A 16,834-nucleotide genomic window follows, 5' to 3' on the forward strand; every position below is an offset into this window, starting at 1 on the left:
GGCCTGTGTTCACTAGAGTTTAGAAGGATGAGAGGCTATCTGACTTAAATGTCTAAAATTCTAATGGGATTGGTCAGACTAGATTCAGGGAGGATGTTTTCCCTGGTTGGGGAATCTAGAACTGGGAGACACAATCTCAGGATAAGGGGTAGACCATTTAGGACTGAGATGAGGAAACATTTCTTCACTCAAAGGGTAATGAACCTGTGGAATTCTCTACCACAGAAGGTTGTGCAGGACAGGTCACTGAATGTGTTCAAGAAATGATGTGGAGATGCCGGCGTTGGACTGGGGTGAGCACAGTAAGAAGTCTTACAACACCAGGTTAAAGTCCAACAGGCTTGTTTCGAATCACTAGCTTTCGGGGCGCTTGAAGAAGCTAGTAATTCAAAACAAGCCTGTTGGTCTTTAACCTGGTGTTGTAAGAATTCTTACTGTGTTCAAGAGTTAGATTTAAAAAAAAAGATTTTAATGGCATCAATGGATATGTGGAGAAAGTGGGAATATGGCATTGAGATAGAGGATCATAACGAATGGCAGAGCAGGCTTGAAGGGCTGAATGGCATATTCCTGTTCCTAGTCTCTATGATTCTTTCATGTTGGAGGGTGCACAGTGGACTCGAGCAGAGTCAGAACTGGGAAATTATTCTGATGCCCGAGAATTTTCAAACTCCGGAAAATTCTGACCAACGTTTCGACAGTAAGAATCAACGTGGCTTGTTGCTACAGAATTTTCTGGAGTTACCAACAGATGAGCCAGCAATTGACAGGTCTCAAAGGAGAGGAGGGCAAAAATTGTACTTCTAGGAATCTCAGAGAAAAGATGTCTCTGAAACATTGGATAAAAGCAAATTACTGCGGATGCTGGAATCTGAAACGAAAGGGAAAATGCTGGAAAATCTCAGCAAGTCTGGCAGCATCTGTGGGGAGAGAAAAGAGCTAACGTTTCGAGTCCGATGACTCTTTTGTCAAAACCTCTGAAACATTACAGCTTTGAAGCAAATAGCAGATACAATAAAACAGGTTCTTCTTAGAAAGAAGGTAGGAATAATTATAATTATTACTGAGAACGGAACAAGAAAAAAAAACACCTTGAAACACTGGTTTGAAAATTCGAGGTGAAGATGTTTATTCAAGTAGATACCTACATTTGGATGCCATTTTGTGAGTCACAGAGAAATCTAACTGTCATGTAAACACTGTGATTACTCACTCATTGTTCCAGGTTTCATAAATAACCTGATTGCTAATGAAATTGATCTTCTTTGCTGAAGGATTTCAATTTTCATGTTGTTTCTCCTGCCCTTGCCATTACAAATCAGAGAATTAATTTTCCTGAGCACCAAACAGGGAAACAGTGAGGCTGAATGGAATTGCGAAGCTGGAACATTTATTGGTTAAGAGGTTAGGATACCAAAACTAGAACAGCACAGCCGAGTTAAATAATAAAATAGATTTAATAATCACTGTTATAATAGAAAGTAGATTCAAACGTAAAAATTGGGACCTGGCTCAAAGTGGAGAGGATCTCCAAGAAGATTGCACATACACTGACATTAAGTTTCTACAAAGATGCAAGAAAGCAGACGAGATCCTGAAAGGGCTAGATCACAAACCCATTCAAGCCGACCGATAACACAGACTCTGCCATCGCACCTCTCTTAACTCTTCTCAACCGCCTCGTATACCAGCTCTACAGCAGACGCCGCAACCTGGAAACCAAGATAGAGTCCATATTCCTGGACTTTTAAATTTATAGAAGCACTTCCAAAATTTGAAAAGGATGTGGAAGCATTCTTCATTAATTTGAAAAGATAGCTGAATAGATGAAATGGCAAAAGGAATTTATACATTACTTTAACAAAGTAGACTGATAGGTAGAGCTGGTGAGGTGTACACATGATTGTTGGAAGAGGTATCCATAGATTATGATGTGGTAAAGGAAGCAATTCTTCGTACGGGTGAGTTGGTTCCTGAGTTGTTCAGACAGAAATTTCAAAACACAAGACGACAGCCTGGACAAACTCATATTTAATTTGAGAAGGTGAAGCAAAATAATTTTAACTGTTGAATATGGGCATTAAAGACAGAGAGAATATATGAAGCCCTTAAAGCGGTGATTGTTTTGGAAGAATTTAAAGATTCACTTCCTTTGATTATTAGGATGCACGTTGAGGAACAAAAAGTCAGGTAGCTGTGGTAACCACTGTGCCAGCCTTATTCCTCTCCCTTTCACTGTCGGCATTACAAAGGAGCCATTCTCCACAATAACGTGGTTCTCTCCACAATTGCCCCACTCTTTGACCTCATCAATTGCAGGAGGTGTCCAACTGCCCCAATATCGCCTCTTTCATCAATGTCCATGACCAGCAATTTGGTATGCTGTATTCACTGCTCTCCCTATACATCAGGACAACAAAATGCAGACCGGGTGATCTTGATTGCTCGGCAGGCCACCGCTCCTCAGTCCACAAGCATGACCCAAACTGGTCACTTGCCATTTCTGTTCTCCACTTTGCTCTTGTGCTCACATTTCAAGTACCAGCCTCCCCGGACAGGCGCCTGAATGTGGTGACTAGGGGCTTTTCACAGTAACTTCATTGAAGCCTACTCTTGACAATAAGCGATTTTCATTTCATTTCCTGTCCTCGGCCTGCTGCACTGTCCTAATGACACTCAATACGAACTGGAGGGACAGCACCTCATTTTACCATTCGGCACCTTACAGCCTTCTGGACTTAACATGGAGTTCAACAACTTCAGTCCATGAACTCAACTCTGCCTCCCATGCAGAATTTTGTTTTTGCAAGTGCTGGTTTGAATATTGTTTTCCACATGTTTGATTTTGTGAACATCTGTTCATTATTCTGTTATTAACATCTACCGTGGGCCAATGTTTTGTTTATTATAACCACAACCACTGCCTTTTTGTTCAGAATCAGGCCATTCAGCCCAGCCAGATTCCCTCCCTTTGATCTCCCTCCTACTGCCCCCAAGAACCTCTCTACCGGTCTTCAGTAAAGACCAATTCTGCCCCGCGCTCTCTCCTCTCCACAGAGGTTGCCAGACCGGCTGTGCATATTTGGATGGATTCTTTTCTCCAGTTTTGGAAGCACAATGAGGGATTGCTCACTGCCGCCCATCCCCTCGCCGATAGGCGGAACCAGAGCGCGGGGCCATACCGGAAGTAGCGGTCGGAGTGCGGGGAAGGACGGACCCGCCGGAAGTGGCCGTTGAGAATGGCGGCGCTGTTCGCGCGCGCTGTTTTCTACCCGAGTCTCGGTTACAACATCTTCATGTCGAAGGTGTGGGGCCGGCACTGGTACGACCGCATCGACCAGACCGTCATCATCGGAGCCCTGCCCTTCCGCTCCCTCACTGAGGAGGTAGGGGAATGGAGGCGGGGCCGGGGGAGGGGTCTGTGATTGGGGGGGCGGGGTGTAGTCAGGGGGAGGGGGCAATGGTCAGGGGCGTCCGTGGTAGGGGGAACAGGGCTGTCCGTGGTCGGGGGAACAGGGCTGTCCGTGGTCGGGGGAACAGGGCTGTAGTCAAGGGGAGGAGCTTGTAGTCAAGGGGAGGAGCCTGGGGTCTGGGAGGAGCTTGTAGTGAGGGAGGAGGGGCTGGGGATGGGTGCGCAGTAAGGGGGAGGGATGGGTGCGCAGTAAGGGGGGGGGATGGGTGCGCAGTAAGGGGGGGGGATGGGTGCGCAGTAAGGGGGGGAGAAGATGGGTGCGCAGTAAGGGGGGGGAGAAGATGGGTGCGCAGTAAGGGGGGGGGGGGAGAAGATGGGTGCGCAGTAGGGGGGGGGGGGGGAGAAGATGGGTGCGCAGTAAGGGGGGGGGGGAGAAGATGGGTGCGCAGTAAGGGGGGGGGGAGAAGATGGGTGCGCAGTAAGGGGGGGGGGAGAAGATGGGTGCGCAGTAAGGGGGGGGAGAAGATGGGTGCGCAGTAAGGGGGGGGGAGAAGATGGGTGCGCAGTAAGGGGGGGGGAGAAGATGGGTGCGCAGTAAGGGGGGGGGAGAAGATGGGTGCGCAGTAAGGGGGGGGAGAAGATGGGTGCGCAGTAAGGGGGGGAGAAGATGGTGTGCGCAGTAAGGGGGGGGGGAGAAGATGGGTGCGCAGTAAGGGGGGGGGAGAGATGGGTGCGCAGTAAGGGGGGGAGAGATGGGTGCGCAGTAAGGGGGGGGGAGAGATGGGTGCGCAGTAAAGGGGGGGGGGAGAGATGGGTGCGCAGTAAGGGGGGGGGGAGAGATGGGTGCGCAGTAAGGGGGGGGAGATGGGTGCGCAGTAAGGGGGGGGGAGATGGGTGTGCGCAGTAAGGGGGGGGGGAGGGTGCGCAGTAAGGGGGGGGGAGATGGGTGCGCAGTAAGGGGGGGTATGGCGTGCGCAGTAAGGGGGGGGATGGGTGCGCAGTAAGGGGGGGGGTGGGTGCGCAGTAAGGGGGGGATGGGTGCGCAGTAAGGGGGGGGATGGGTGCGCAGTAAGGGGGGGATGGGTGCGCAGTAATGGGGGGGGATGGTGTCGCAGTTAAGGGGGGGTGGGTGCGCAGTAAGGGGGGGGATGCGCAGTAGGGGGGGATGGGTGCGCAGTAAGGGGGGGGATGGGTGCGCAGTAAGGGGGGGGATGGGGTGCGCAGTAAGGGGGGGATGGGTGCGCAGTAAGGGGGGGGATGGGTGCGCAGTAAAGGGGGGGGATGGGTGCGCAGTAAGGGGGGGATGGGTGCGCAGTAAGGGGGGGATGCGCAGTAGGGGGGGATGGGTGCGCAGTAAGGGAGGGGTGCACAGTAGGGGGGGGTGGGTGTGCAGTAAGGGGGGGGATGGGTGCGCAGTAAGGGGGGGATGGGTGCGCAGTAAGGGGGGGGATGGGTGCGCAGTAAAGGGGGGGATGGGTGCGCAGTAAAGGGGGGGGGATGGGTGCGCAGTAAGGGGGGATGGGTGCGCAGTAAGGGGGGATGCGCAGTAGGGGGGGATGGGTGCGCAGTAATGGGGGGAAGGGTGCGCAGTAGGGGGGGATGGGTGCGCAGTAAGGGGGGGATGGGTGCGCAGTAAGGGGGGATGGGTGCGCAGTAAGGGAGGGGGATGGGTGCGCAGTAAGGGAGGGGGATGGGTGCGCAGTAAGGGGGGGGGATGGGTGCGCAGTAAGGGGGGGGGATGGGTGCGCAGTAAGGGGGGGGATGGGTGCGCAGTAAGGGGGGGATGGGTGCGCAGTAAGGGAGGGGTGCACAGTAGGGGGGGTGGGTGCGCAGTAAGGGGGGGGGGATGGGTGCACAGTAAGGGAGGGGGATGGGTGCGCAGTAAGGGAGGGGGATGGGTGCACAGTAAGGGGGGGGGATGGGTGCGCAGTAAGGGGGGGTGGGTGCGCAGTAAGGGAGGGGGATGGGTGCGCAGTAAGGGAGGGGGATGGGTGCGCAGTAAGGGAGGGGGATGGGTGCGCAGTAAGGGTGGGGGGATGGGTGCGCAGTAAGGGAAGGGGGTGGGTGCGCAGTAAGGGAGGGGGGTGGGGTGCGCAGTAAGGGAGGGGGGATGGGTGCGCAGTAAGGGAGGGGGGTGGGTGCGCAGTAAGGGAGGGGGGTGGGTGCGCAGTAAGGGAGGGGGGTGGGTGCGCAGTAAGGGAGGGGGATGGGTGCGCAGTAAGGGAGGGGTGCACAGTAGGGGGGGGTGGGTGTGCAGTAAGGGGGGGGATGGGTGCGCAGTAAGGGGGGGGATGGGTGCGCAGTAAGGGGGGGATGGGTGCGCAGTAAGGGGGGGGATGGGTGCGCAGTAAGGGGGGGGTGGGTGCGCAGTAAGGGGGGGATGGGTGCGCAGTAAGGGGGGGATGGGTGCGCAGTAAGGGGGGGGGATGGGTGCGCAGTAAGGGGGGGGTGGGTGCGCAGTAAGGGGGGGGTGGGTGCGCAGTAAGGGGGGGATGGGTGCGCAGTAAGGGGGGGATGGGTGCGCAGTAAGGGGGGGATGGGTGCGCAGTAAGGGGGGGGTGGGTGCGCAGTAAGGGGGGGGGATGGGTGCGCAGTAAGGGGGGGGGGATGGGGGCGCAGTAAGGGGGGGATGGGTGCACAGTAAGGGGGGGGATGGGGGTGCGCCAGTAAGGGGGGGGCTGTGATGGGTGCGCAGTAAGGGGGGGGATGGGTGCGCAGTAAGGGGGGGGAGGGTGCGCAGTAAGGGGGGGGATGGTGTGCGCAGTAAGGGGGGGGGATGGCTGTGCGCAGTAAGGGGGGGATGGGTGCGCAGTAAGGGGGGTGGGTGCGCAGTAAGGGGGGGGATGGTGTGCGCAGTAAGGGGGGGATGGGTGCGCAGTAAGGGGGGATGGGTGCGCAGTAAGGGGGGATGGGTGCGCAGTAAGGGGGGGGATGGGTGCGCAGTAAGGGGGGGATGGTGCGCAGTAAGGGGGGGGTGGGTGCGCAGTAAGGGGGGGGGGGGGGCGCAGTAAGGTGGGGGGGATGGGTGCACAGTAAGGGGGGGGGTGGGTGCGCAGTAAGGGGGGGATGGGTGCGCAGTAAGGGGGGGCGGGTGCGCAGTAAGGGGGGGATTGGTGCGCAGTAAGGTGGGGGGGATGGGTGCACAGTAAGGGGGGGATGGGTGCGCAGTAAGGGGGGGAATGGGTGCGCAGTAAGGGGGGGGTGGGTGCGCAGTAAGGGGGGGGATGGGTGCGCAGTAAGGGGGGGGATGGGTGCGCAGTAAGGGGGGGTGGGTGCACTTGAAGGAGTGTGAAGCGGGTCAGGGAAGGGAGAGAAAGGAGGTCAAGGAAGGGAGAGAGGGAAGGGGTTGAGGGAAGGAGAGAGGGAAGGGGTTGAGGGGAAGGGGGTGAGGGAAGGGAGAGAGGGAAGGGGTGAGGGGAGGGAGAGAGGGAAGGGGGGAGGGAAGGGGGTGAGGGGAGGGAGAGAGGGAAAGGGGTGAGGAGAGGGAAGGGGGTGAGGGGAGGGAGAGAGGGAAGGGGGTGAGGGGAGGGAAGGGGGTGAGGGGAGGGAGAGAGAGAAGGGGGTGAGGGGAGGGAGAGAGGAAAGGGGGTAGGGGAGAGGAGAGGGTGCAGAGAAAGAGAGTTAGGGGGGAAGTCAGTTCTGGCAAAAAAATCTGCTAACCTCTACCAGGAAACATTATGTCCCCTTGTTTCCAATTCATTTATCATGTTCCAATTTTTCTGATAATTTCAAAATGGTTGGATTGCCCCATTTAATTTTAATTCACATGAGGAAGTAGCAGTGCTCCGAAAGCGAGTGATTTGAAACAAACCTGTTGGACTTTAACCTGCTGTTGTAAAACTTCTTACTTTAATTTTCTACACGATGAATAATTTGTTTCTCAAGTCTTTGTCTTTATAACTATAGGCTCTCATTTCCAGCATAATTTTAGTAGTTCTACTTCACATTCAATAGAATGGCCCACTGTGGAAATGAGGACTCAATCGATAGCCGCAATACTTATAGTGACATGCCCAAAATCACACTCAACACTCCAACTGCTGATGCATGTCATTACTTCCTTTCCCTTTGTTGTGAAGCTGCGTACATAAAATAAACCATCTAATTTATCTGATTTATAGCTTTCTTTATTTTCAATTCTGCTTTAAACCATCCATGTACCTTTATCTGTAGATCTATGTTCCTCCACTCCCTTTCCAATTTTAGTTGTGTGTGTTTTCACTTTTGATTTCCCCCATTACGTCCTATTTTATATCTATCTCTCTGAACTTTATTTGGTGTAATAGTTAAGAAAACCAGCAGCATATTCCCCATATCCATCTCTTGTTTTCGTTCTTTCATGTTTTTCAATTTGCCATATCTCAAATGTGGAACTATTTCAGATATCTTTCTGGCCTCTCATGAGCTAACTTCTTTTCAGCTTTATATGTGGCTTTATTGAACTGTAAGTATCCTGTTTTTGTTCCCGTTCCCGTTTTCTCTGTTACTTTACTTCAGATTTCTTCGAAACGGCTCTTCATTTCTCTAGTTTCCTTTACCAGCTGTTCTTTAAATTTTCGTCGCTGGTTTTCTTACACCATTACACCATAGTATGGCTTTTCTTCTGGAAAAGCTGAAAGAGATGTTCCCTCTCTAGCTTTCCATAACCAACTGCTATGAATACAGTTTGAAACATAATCCCACAAAGTCTGACTGTTCTAAAGGTGCCTCTGGTTGCTAAGCAACACCTTTTTATATCTCCCAGCTTGTTTCTTTTTCACGCCGTACCCCTCTCTAAGCACGATAGAAGCACAGCTTGAACTGACTAAACCCCCACACATACAAACACCTTTGTCAACCATGAATCTTCTTACACAGAACCACTAAATCAAACCCACTTAAACCTATGTCTTATATCTAATATTTAATAATACAAATATGGTTCCCTTGAAACTACTTCTGTTTTTCTGACAAAATTATACCCTTCAATAATTTGTGGTGTGTTTGGACCTGCAGTTAGTAAAGAAAGAGAATGTGCGTGGTGTGATAACAATGAATGAAGAATATGAAACTAAATTCTTCGTAAACACAACTAAGGTGAGTGGAGAATTGAAACCGAATAAACAATGAGATTTCCCAGGGGTTAATGTACCGTTCAGTGTGAAAGAAGGCAGCACACTGCTTTAGTGTAGTGCTGGAATGTTTAACAGCAAATAAAAAATACATCATAAACTGGAGCTCTGAGATAAGGCAGTATCATTGTACTTTGTGAAAAAAACATGATGTAATGTTTGTCTGTATTATCAAATGTCACCAGCCATTTTCATACTACACTTTATGCTGTGTCATTTCCATGCAGTACTCTGAAATGTGACTGAACAATACCATGTATCAAATCAGAAAAATTGCATGGAAATTATTTTAGTAAGAATCTGTTCAAACTGCAGTTCTGCCCATTAATGTGACTCGCAGACATGGGGCAGAATTTGTATTCCCTGCCAGTAGGTTTGGGCGGAGGGGGAGGTGTAAACTCTTCAGGTGGCATTTTGCCTGCTTGGTGTATTGCTGTTCATTTCCCATATCCCTAATATACATTTGATATGTTCCCTTTCCCTCAGACTCCTAGCTGCCCCGACCCTCCGCAATGTTATGTGGGATGGGTGAGGCCTCGGCGACCCTCTACACCCCTGCCCCAATTGAGACTCTGAAGTGGCAAATTAATGACCATTTAAAGGGTACTGCCCACCCAGACTCCATTATCAGGCTGGTGGGAGAAGTTCATGGGCAGGGGGGGAAGCTGGAATGTGACCCTGCTCAGTCCTCGGGCAGGAAGGGGATTTGGTGGCCACCTGAGGTCTGGCCCCTGTAGCTTCTTCCTCACCTCCTCTTCCCACCCCCTTCCTGTCATGAGATTCCTGTGCTTACCTTCCTCACCTTGCATTACTGGGACTTGCACTCTCGGGACTGCTTGCAGTCACAGTCTTGTCGAGTGCAGTCTCTGGCTCTGCTGGGGAATAGACTGGCAGCTCTCTGACACGGGACTTCTTCCCGACTGAGGTGGAAATCTTCCCTCAGCCAATTAGCACTCCATAATTGTTTGCATTCCCAATTTTCTCCCCTGAATGTACTAGAACAAAAACATTAGGAGAAGTAGGCAATTCAGTCCTTTGAGCCTCCTCTGCCATTCAATCAGATCATGGATGATCTCTTCCTGGTCTCAAATCTAGCAGCTCTCTACCTGCTCCCCATATCCTGTTTTTTTAAAATCAGAAATATATCTATCTCCTTCTTGAAGCCATTTAATGACTCAGATTCCACTGCACTATGAGGCAGCGAGTTCCACAAATGCACCACCCTCTGCAAGAAGTAGTTCCTCCTCGTCTCAGTTCTAAATCTACCACCTCTCAACTAAGATCCATGACCTCTCGTTCTAGATTGCCCCATAGGGGGAACATTTGATCTATGTTTACTTTATCAATCCCTTTTAGTATTTTATATACCTCGATCAGATCCCCTCTCATCCTTCTAAACTCTAGTGAGTATAAACCCAAGCTGTTTAATCTCTCCTCAAATGTCAACCCTTTCATCCTCGGAATCAATCTGGTGAACCTCCTCTGAACTGCCTCCAATGCCACCACAAATAGCACAGGGCTTTGAAAGTAGACCAAGGCAGGCCAGCAGCACGGTTCAATTCCCATACCAGCCTCCCCGAACAGGAATGTGGCGACTAGGGGCTTTTCACAGTAACTTCATTTGAAGCCCACTTGTGACAATAAGCGATTTTCATTTCATTTCAAATAAGGAGACCAAAACTGGACACAATGCTCCAGATGTGGTCTCACCAACTCCCCAAACAATTGCAATAACACTTCTCTACTTTTATACTCCACTCTCTTGATGGGTTAAAGTTCCATTCTGGCCTCCAGTATTTTGTCCCAGTGATTTTAGATCATGTATATTGAAGGATGGATATCACACACAAGCCCAATCCTCTCTTTATTGGACATCGATACAATCACACTTTCTAGCATGTGCCACTGTACAGCAATCGACAAGCTGATTCGCTTTCCTCCTTTGGTTTGAGTGCAATGTACTAATGGTATTGTACTACCTTTGAATTCCCTTAGCATCCATTTCATTGCTTTTTGTGACCTGCAAGCGGACTAAAATGAAACCAAAATACAAAATATACTTGATAAATGCAGAACCAGAGGTAACATGGGATTTGTGTTACTACTGACCTTGGTTGCAGAAACAGGACCATCTTTCAGAGAAGGAACTCGTAGTATTGGATGAAAATGTGGTCCAGTTGGAAATTCCCACTTGCATACAGGAACACAAATTGCGCCCTTTTGAAGATTTTGTATTCATGTGAACACCTTTATCCATTTATTCTGTCAAAGGTATCTATATTGATATTCAAGAGAAAGGGCAGTACAACTGTAGAGTGCTACTATTCAGTGTCAGTTCTGAGTTTTCTTTTTCTTGGTATTATCATCATTAAATGCACTGAATTTCTGCCACTATCATTTAAGGCAAACAGACTTGGAGAACATCAAATGAATTATTCCACACATGCTGCAAAAGAGCTGAAGTGTGCTGTAATGTACATGGAATGGTTTGAATGAACACACCAGTTTTCTTTTTAATATGTAGGGAGTTGACCTATTCTGAGCATTGTCATTCAGATTTTCCGAGCTAAGATCAGGCTTGCCTTAGTGCTCCTGCTGCTTGGCTTTGTCGTGTGACCAGAAGTGCGATTGATTCTTTCCTGCAATGATATACAGGACTCAAAAATATTATTGAGAAATACTACTACTAATAATAATAATCGCTTATTGATAGAAGTAAGCTTCAATGAAGTTACTGTGAAAAGCCCCTAGTTGCCACAATCCGGCGCCTGTTTGGGAGGCCGGTACGGGAATTGAACCCGCGCTGGCATTTTTCTGCATTACAAGCCAGCTGTTTAGCCCACTGGGCTAATCCAGCCCCAGGGAAATACTATATTGTTTGAGATGTTACAAGCTGCATGCTTTCAAGTGAAATCCCTAATTGAGGTTGTGTTTCAGGAATGGGAGTTACTTGGCGTGGAGCAGCTGCGTCTCAGCACAGTTGATATACTTGGAGTACCAAAGTTAGAAGACCTGAAAAAGGGCGTTGATTTTGTTACCAAACATCGTAAAAACGGAAACAGTGTCTATGTGCACTGTAAGGCTGGACGATCACGCAGTGCTACCATGGTGGCAGCATATTTAATTCATGTATGTTGACTGGTGCTAAAGCTTTAAGTAACAAATAGAAGTAGCATATTTATAAAGAAGTACTACCATGAGGTAAATTTTGAAGTAGGTATTTTATGAAAATTTAGAAACCTCAAATTACAAAATTGCAGTTGGAATGCTAAGTAATATACCTGTGATTGTAAATGTTCTTTGAATATCAGTACAATTTTAAAAGTGAAAGCAAGTGAGACTGAATGTTAATTCTGGGTATTTGCCATCTAAATCTTCATTACAAAGGCAAGATCAAGTGCAGAAATATATCTTCACTTCAAGCACCCTTGCTTTCAGCCCATGGCAGGAGCAACAGGTTGTGGAAATGAAGGGTAGTTTTGCAAATGCAACAATGGTAGTGACCCCAGTCTTGGTTCAGGAACTACTGGGTAAGATTTATTTTCAGTGTTTTTTAGGGCAGTGTTGTTTTGTACTAAGAACAAAATACTCTAGCTGCTGGAAATCTGAAATTGTAAACTTTGGCACCATAACTTACGTGACACCCAGGCTGCTGTCGACCTCTATGACTATAACAAAACTACATGTTGAAGGGGCTGATTGTTTTCATATCACCCCTAAAAGATTGAAATGCAAAGTTTCTGTTCTTTTTCAGCATGGTGGTTAGCACAATTGCTTCACAGCTCCAGGGTTCCAGGTTCGATTCCCGGCTTGGTTCACTGTCTATGCGGAGTCTGCACGTTCTCCCCGTGTATGCGTGGGTTTCCTCCGGGTGCTCCGGTTTCCTCCCACAGTCCAAAGATGTGCAGGTTAGGTGGATTGGCCATGATAAATTGCCCTTAGTGTTCAAAATTGCCCTTAGTGTTGGGTGGGGTTACTGGGTTATAGGAATAGGGGGGAGATGTGGGCTTGGGTAGGATGCTCTTTCAAAGAGCCGGTGCAGACTCGATGGGCCAAATGGCCTCCTTCTGCACTGTAAATTCTATGATTCACTGTCATCATGAAGTGATCAAGATTCTTTAAATTACTATTTTCCCACTATTCTGCATAACAATATTACCTGTTATCTGCCGTTCAATTTGATGTCCTTTTATTTAATGTCAAATTTGCCTGAAGTTCATCCTATTTATCAAATTATCCTTTCCTTTTAAAAATGTGTTAAAGTCTCTTCCTCCCGGCCTTACCTGCTGTGCCTTTCTGTTTTTAACTCTGTTTCTCGTATATTGAAAAAAGAGATTGGTAAGAATTATTAGCATAGAGTCATAGAATTCCTACAGTGCAGAAGGGGGCCATTCGGCAAATCTAGTCTGCACCGACCCTCCGCACCTGACCAAGGCCCCTCCTTATCTCCATAACCCCACCTAACCTTTTTGGACACCAAGCGGCAGTTTAGCTTGGCCAATCCACCTATCCGACACATCTTTAGACTGGGTGGAAACCAAGCACCCGGCGGAAACCCACGCAGACACGGGGAGAACATGCAAACTCCACATCGACAGTCACCCGAGTCCGGAAGTGAACCCGGGTCCCTGGTGCTGTGATGCCGCCCTAATTTTAAACCAGTGTCCCCTAATTCTGGATTCACCCACAAGTGGAAATTATAATTTGTACACTTTGAAACTCTTAATATTGAGAACTTTCATTACCCAATTTGGATTTAGACAAGTTTGGATTAGGGTAGACGGTGTAATTTGTGTATCTACAAAGGTGATCAATTTAGTTGTCCCTCCTCAAGCTTTCTGAACATTGGTGTAGCCCAAAACAGCACATTCACACCTATGAGAAAATACTGTTTTAGAGTTTTATCTTTAAGTATTCCTTTTAAAGTTGGGATATTAAAGCACAATAATATGTACTTTTAACTACATTACATTAGATGTTTGATTTGATTGGGCTAATGGTCAATCAAAAAAAAAACATTCATGGATTCACATTTTGCCCTCACTCCTCCACTCCCTTTTTATTTTGTCTTTTTTTTGTTGTTTTATACTTCCACTCCTTCTTTCATCTGTCTATCAACCCTCCTGCCCCAACAACCTGCTTGACCTGAATTTGGTCCTGACTCCCCCGTGTGCAGCACCTCTGATGATTGACTTAATTATAACAAAAGTTTACTTTTTAATTGTTAAATGTTCCTCATTAACAAAACCAGCCCTTCATTGTTTTCTTCCTGAGAATGTTACAACCAGAAATATATGTCCTGCCTGTAACCAAATTTCCCGTAAAGATATAACTGAGTGGTCATTTTAATGAGCACTTCTACTTCACTTTATTTCTAGTGATTTGTGTATTGTATATTCCACATAGACTTTACCATCTATTTTCAATTTCCTTTGCTTTCTTTATTAACCCCACATTTGCACTGAGGTATGTCTCTTGAACTCACTATTCTTAAAACTGTTTTAACCTTTCAAATTATGTTTATATAGTCCCTCACCCACATTCCCTCAGGTAACTTTATCTACTGTATCTCCAGCTGAACATATAACCTCACCCACTTTATCTGGACAGTAGCTGCTGGCCCAATGTTCCTTCACTTTGAAACTATATGTTATAATATAATTTTAACATTACGCTCTCCTGCCTACTCTTCCCTCGAACATAATCCAGTGTATTGAATGCTTTCAGTTCTTTCCTTAACAATATTATATGACTGATGATTTTGCAGTAAGTTTATGTTCCATCTTCGATGTTTGTAATATTTTATGTTCTAATTCACTATCTTCGTAGTGATGTGATTACGTACAAACAAAATAGGAGCAGAAGTAGACTATTCAGCCCTTCGAGCCTGCTCCATCATTCAATAAGGTCATGGCTGATCTGTTTGTGTTTTGAATTCCACATTCGTATCTCGCCCCAATAACTTTTGATTCCCTTGCCTAACAAGAATCTCTACCTCCGCCCTAAAATTATTCAAAGTCGCACAAACATCCGAGAGAAAAAAATCCCCTCATCTCTGTCCTGCAATACCGTTCAGGATATAATATACTTCAATCAAGTCACCTTCTAAAGTCACCTCTTCTAAACAGCAGTGGAAACAAGCCCAGCCTGACCAACCTTTCCTCATTAGGCAACCCGTTCATTCCAGGTATCAATCTAGTAAACTGCCTCCAACGCTTTGATTGAATCAACTAATCTTGTCCTAAATGAAACATACAAGTACTTGGCAAACATTCCTTTTTAACTATTTATTCCTAAATCCTTTCCTTCAGCTGCATCACTGGAGTCCAAAGTCGGCATGTGATTATATTGCTTCAATCAGACCTCACATTCTTATTCGCAGCGGCCAATTTAAAATCCTGAAGAGCTATTACAGTGTACTGTTCTCAGAGGATCCAGACATTTTGGAAATAAAAGACGCTCCAGCTTTCAAGTCGTAAAGCACAACGTTTGTGGACATATAAATGCTTAAACCTTTAAGTGATTGAAATGGTTTAGAATCGAAAGCGGTAACTGGACAGAATGTGATTGCGACATCTACTTTGTGATCAGCAGCTTTCAGAGTCACCAGTTGATATGTTTGTTTCTGTTTGTGTGGATTTGAAGACAGTGTGGTACAGTTGCACTGATGTTACTGTCAGTCCATTTTGAACTTTTGTTGAGATGTTTGGTATTTAGAGACAATGTAAAAGCAACTTACTGTCCAGGGAGCAGTTACTTAATAAAAAAAATTCACAGATACTCGGAAATTGATAAAGCCCTTTAATAATTTCAGTGAAATTTAACATAACATCAGTTTGCTAAATTAGTACAGTAAACGCTGTATTGCAGCGTTTCCGAGGAGTTACTGTGGGTCAGTAAAAGGATATTTCACTTTTTCAGACAGTTGTTCAATGAAAACATTTTGGCTTCTGTTACCGGGATAAAACAGTAAAAGGACAGTATTTTTGTTATTTAGTGTTGTAAGCATTAGCTGAACGGGGTTGATTCCAGAATCCCATGCTCCCAACAAGGAGCTCTTTTTTTCTTATAGAGAGCTTTGACCTGTTCCCTGCTGAGGGGGTTGCAGGACTACTCCTAAGACACACCCATGATAAATTGGGTTATGATACGTAATGTATAAAATGTATTTCACTGTTGGAATGCAATTAAACAATTTTACACGTGTAGATTATATCATTGAATTTAGCAAAATTAACTATTTCCTGTTTGTAGATTTAGGCAACACCAATTTTGATTTTTCTTTTTGCTAACTGGTATTGTGCACATCATTGTAGACATTTGGGAGAGTGGTTTGTGATATTCAATAATTTGTACATGGCATTAAGTGACTCCGTTAAACAATTTACCATGAAGGAGAAATTATCCTGCAAGTTAGTGAATGTTCAGACGGAACAAATCTTTAACTGACCTTCTCAGACTAGCCAAATAATCAGTTGGAAAACTTCAGATACTTCAATCAGTGGCCATTTAATTTCAATACTAAATTTAAGCATCCAACTAACATTAGGGTTAGGGTGCACCCAAACCAAACAATTAACAAATAAAAGTGAAATACTGCACATGCTGGAAATCTGAAATACGAACAGGAAACACTGGTAAATCTCAGCAGGTCTGGCAGCCCCGGTGGAGAGGGAAACCGAGTTAAGGTCTTCATGACTTTCTCGAGCCATACGAACCTGAAGTTGCACATTCGGTACTTTTTACCTAACGGATACTTTACATACTAAATAATCCGGTTTGCAGAGCAATAACAAGGGGAGAATTTTCTTTGAGCAGACAATTGTTACAGTTTGGAATTAAAGCAAAACTAGACCCAGATAGGGACAGAAGAAGACAGTGGGAATAACTTTGGATTGTTTCAGCAGTGGTTTCCATCTGTACTGTAAACTTGTATAGGTTGAGCATCCCTTATCTGAAAAATGCCGAAATCCGCACATTTTTCCGAGTGCCGACGTGACACGTCCCCGGACGATACGCAGTTCCCAACGCGCGATGCACGTGCGCAGTTCCCAGCGCACCACAGATCCACATTATATTCCAAAATCCAAAAAATTCAAAATCCGATACACACTCGGTCCCTAGCATTTTGGACAACGGATGCTCAACCTGTATAGTTCCATGTTAATGAAAACTTAATGGGAACAGTAAAATGAACTATTCCACAATTAAAAATAAAAACTGATGACTATGGGAAAATAATTAATTATTTAGTTTTGGTGGAATTAGTTGTGGAATAAATGTGAATCAGGAAAAGAATTTGACAGGGGAA

The 16,834-nt window shown here is 46.7% G+C and overlaps 1 protein-coding gene across 1 annotated transcript; it reads left to right on the plus strand.

Moving 5' to 3' along the window:
- The first annotated feature begins 3,195 nt into the window (after positions 1-3,195).
- Positions 3,196-15,725, plus strand: ptpmt1 (protein tyrosine phosphatase mitochondrial 1). Its single transcript, XM_038808254.1, has 4 exons — positions 3,196-3,386; positions 8,408-8,488; positions 11,461-11,652; positions 14,835-15,725. The coding sequence occupies exons 1-4, from the start codon at positions 3,240-3,242 to the stop codon at positions 15,000-15,002; spliced, it is 588 nt and encodes a 195-aa protein (XP_038664182.1). The 5' UTR covers positions 3,196-3,239; the 3' UTR covers positions 15,003-15,725.
- The last annotated feature ends 1,109 nt before the right edge of the window (positions 15,726-16,834 follow it).

This window comes from Scyliorhinus canicula, chromosome 9, assembly GCF_902713615.1.
Source record: "Scyliorhinus canicula chromosome 9, sScyCan1.1, whole genome shotgun sequence".
Classification (NCBI taxonomy): domain Eukaryota; kingdom Metazoa; phylum Chordata; class Chondrichthyes; order Carcharhiniformes; family Scyliorhinidae; genus Scyliorhinus; species Scyliorhinus canicula.